Source organism: Anoplophora glabripennis, unplaced genomic scaffold (assembly GCF_000390285.2).
Source record: "Anoplophora glabripennis isolate ALB-LARVAE unplaced genomic scaffold, Agla_2.0 scaffold4446, whole genome shotgun sequence".
Classification (NCBI taxonomy): Eukaryota; Metazoa; Arthropoda; class Insecta; order Coleoptera; family Cerambycidae; genus Anoplophora; species Anoplophora glabripennis.
The window spans coordinates 1-3912 of record NW_019425982.1 but is presented as its reverse complement, the minus strand read 5'-3'; the positions used below and the strand labels follow the sequence as shown (position 1 = coordinate 3912).

General features: G+C 37.4%; 1 protein-coding gene across 1 annotated transcript; it reads right to left on the bottom strand.

Moving 5' to 3' along the window:
* Positions 1-2282: 2282 nt before the first annotated feature.
* Positions 2283-3320, bottom strand: LOC111693084 (probable ATP-dependent RNA helicase DHX37; the record flags this gene model as incomplete). Its single annotated transcript, XM_023457216.1, has 4 exons — positions 2283-2328; positions 2467-2569; positions 2629-2928; positions 2984-3320. Coding segments are annotated over 3 exons (729 nt in total), but the record flags the coding sequence as incomplete, so codon positions are not given.
* Between the last annotated feature and the right edge of the window lie 592 nt (positions 3321-3912).

Genomic DNA, 3912 nt, shown 5'->3' with positions numbered 1-3912 from the left:
ACCACTCTCTGCCTCTGACCCTCCTCGAACCTACCCGACGCCCTAATGAACGCCAGGATTTTGGTCCATGGAAGGTCTCTCACCTCAGCCCCTTGCAGCTCTTCAGCACCAAAGACTTTATGTCTTATTCTCCCAAAGGCTGCACACTGTCCCAGAAGGTGGACAGGGGTGTCCTCCCCTTCGCCACATTTCGGGCATAGAGGGTCCTTCTCAATTCCTATTAAGCTTAAATACCTCCTAAGTCTGCAGTGGCCTGTCAGAACCCCCACCATTTGGTTTAGGGCTCTTCGACTGAGGCTCAGCAACCATCTTGTCTTGGATTTGCTAGGTCCATGTATAAAGCTATGGGCCTGCCTGCATCCTCTATTTCTCCTCCAATCCAGACCTAAAGTTTGATAGGAGGAATAAATGGATAAGTAGGAATGGTACATGTCAGTGGCCACGTAGGTGTCCAGACCTCACCGTAATGGACTTCTTTGTTGCGAGCTATATAAAAAATCTTGTACACAATGTTCCACCTACAACTTGCGATGATATTGGAGAGGAAGATTAGAGATGCAGTTGCATAAGAATATCATTTGAAGATAGAATAAGATGCTGTATTCAAGAGAATGGTTAACAATTCGAACATCAATTAAAATTTTTCTTTGTTTCTTCTAAAAGTAAAACTTTTATCATTATCATGACAATATTTAAAAAAGTTTTCTAATAAAAATATTATTTTATAAGCAGAATAATTATAAAAAGTTATTAATTTTGTATAAATATGTTTGTAGTAAGTAACTGAATTATTATTTATGAACATGAAAAATATTTATTAAAGAAAATTTTACTTTTAGAAAAAACAGAAAAATTTTAATAGATGTTCGAATTGATAACTATTCTTTTGAATACATCTTATTTTATCTTCAAATGATATTCTCACATTCCTTAGAATATTTGGGATGATTGTGGCAAATGCATCTCTAATCCTTTCCTTCATATCATCGCAAGTAGTAGGTGGAACACTGTGTACAAGATTTTTTATATAGCCCGAAACAAAGAAGTCCATTACGGGAGGTTTGGACACATAGGTAGCCACTAACATGGACCATATTCCTACCTATTCATTTATTACTAAATTTTCGATTTATATAATTTCTCACTGAATATGAAAAATGTGCAGGTGCTCCATCTAATTGCATTCACATTTTTCTCCTTATATTTAAAGAGACGTCATCAAGAAGAACCCAAACTAATTCAATAAAGACACGTAGATACACCTTACAAAAAAATTTCATAAAAAACGAAACGGCACAATATCTCCAATACCGTTAGAGATAGGTATAGGGAACCTATACACAGTTTGAAAGAGTCTTAAATTTCCTAACTCCCAAAGTAAAAATATACTGGGTGTCCCATTTAAAATAACCAAGTTATTGCTGTTTAAAGTTGAGAGAAGTATTCAGCAGTTTTTTGAACACCCTGTATAATACTAAGTGATGAAAAATATAATAATTTATAACTTCAAGAATTTAAAATACACTCTCCAAAGCTGCTTCCTTAAAATTATTTTTTATTGCTAATATTAAATTTCTACTCTAAATTTTTCACTAAAATTGAAATATCTCACCAACAGTAAGTCCTAGGTATGCAGATTCTTTAATAAAGTTCACTTATTTTTTTATGGTGCTTTCAAAAATGCAGTAAAATACAGGGTGATCCACTTAAAAATACATAACTTTGATATGGTACGCTTTTCCTGGACACCCTGTATATTTCAAAATATTTTTAAAATGTAGCCGTAATCAACCTACACATAACCACCTAAACAGGTTTCTGTAACATTTGCTGTTTGGTCCCTAGCAACCGAGGCGTTACTGATGGCCCACCCTATAGTTTCCGTTTTTGCCTTATCGTTGGCACCTTCTATATCAAAGAATACGGACAGTGCGAACTATTTGTATTGAAGGGCCTTCTCTACCTATGTGTACGATACTATGTAAAGCAGTCTCCGTGGACCTGCCCAACTTATATGCATGCTAGTTCACATGGTTTGGGTGTCTACTCAATGCCCTATCTACGAGCCTCTCCTTTGTTTTAAATAGAAAGGATACGTATGTAGTTTTATTAAGTTTTTTCTCACCCATTCATTAATTGGTTTTGTTTGTTGCGCAGGAAATTAAAGAAATAAAAACGTGAAAATTGTTGGTGTTTTTACAAAAAACTCGACTACACTGGTACGAATTTCTCCAATTTTAAATAAAATTAAGACGTATATAAAACGCATCTTTATTTATAACCAAATTATATACAAAACGTAAGTATTTACATAAAATTCAAACATATGTCTCTTTACATCAACTAACTTTACTATCTAGAGGGGGCCAAAGCAAGCTAACTTCCCCGTGGGCAGATTCCGGAAGCCACTTCAAGTATTCCGCCAACAAGTCTGCAAGAAAAATATTATTAACAAACTACGNATATGTCTCTTTACATCAACTAACTTTACTATCTAGAGGGGGCCAAAGCAAGCTAACTTCCCCGTGGGCAGATTCCGGAAGCCACTTCAAGTATTCCGCCAACAAGTCTGCAAGAAAAATATTATTAACAAACTACGAATATTTTGCATTTAAAAAAATGGCTTACATTGGGGACTGTCACTCCAAATGTCCCCCAGAACCTTTTTAGAGCAGCAGTCTCGATTTAGGAGCGCTTTCAACAACGCCTCTGTTCGTGGCTGCAGCCTCGCCCAACTTTTCACCATGATGTTGGCTGGGCTGAGCAATGCCGTGACGTATTTTTCAAGCCTCGGGAACACCTTCCCTTCGAGAAGGTACCTTGCGAACCACTTGTACGCGTCCATAGAAGCAGGATAAACGATTTCCATATGCGGCAACGGCCAAGCTTGTGGCCCAAACGTACCCGACACCGTACAGTGGACTTTACCTGAAAGTTAACGGGAATATTACAACTTTGGTGGTTTTCTTTAAATGATACCCACCTGTTGCTGGGTTGTATCGGGGCTCGGGGCTTAACAAAGGTTCGGACAAGTTGCACAAGCTCGGGACGTAAGTGGCCAGCCATTCCGGTTCTATGGCTGTCACGCCCCTCATGTACATCTTGTTGGTTTCGTAAATCTCCTGATACACGACGAATTCAGGCAGCGACTTCTTTAGAACGGAGCCTTGATGGAGGAAGACGGGATCCTCCATATTGTTCGCCTGGTATGCGTACTTGAACTTGGCCTTGTCCTCGCCCTCTTTCACTTCCTCGGGGGGGATCTTCTTGGCGATTTGGTCCCCCATGCCCGCCAGCAGGATCTGCCTCAAGAGTTTCGCCTACAAAAGGGATAGAATATTGCAACTTACTTAAGGGGGGAAACCACATTAGGAGGTTCAAAAAAATCAGTTTTATTTTTTATGGCATAAATTGTTATTCAAGAATACACTGCCAAAATTTCAAAACGAAATTCCTAATTGTTCCGATTTTATGAAAATAAAACCAAACGAACATTGGGTCAGCGTTCGGGCACACACCAGGTAGGCTAGAGAGCTCTATATTATTGATAATTTTCTCAAATTTCTAGTTTTCGGAAATCTTCAAATGTGTTTTTCTTGAAACAATATTTTTTTGATTCATGGGAACTCTAGCTCGAAAAGTTATGAACCTATCGTTATGAAAATTACAAAGAAGATGAACCAACAAATGGGATGATATCATAATTTTAAAAGTGTTTTTTATTTAAAATAACTAAAAAAAATGGTGAAAATCTATAAATTTTTTTCAAACTCGTGTCAATCTTCAATTTTCATAAGTTTTACCCGCAATGAGATTCATGTTCTTAGAAAACATATTTATAATGCAGGAAAACAACCATTTTGCCTTCAAATCAAAATTGTGACCTCCACACAACCAACTCGGACGACAATC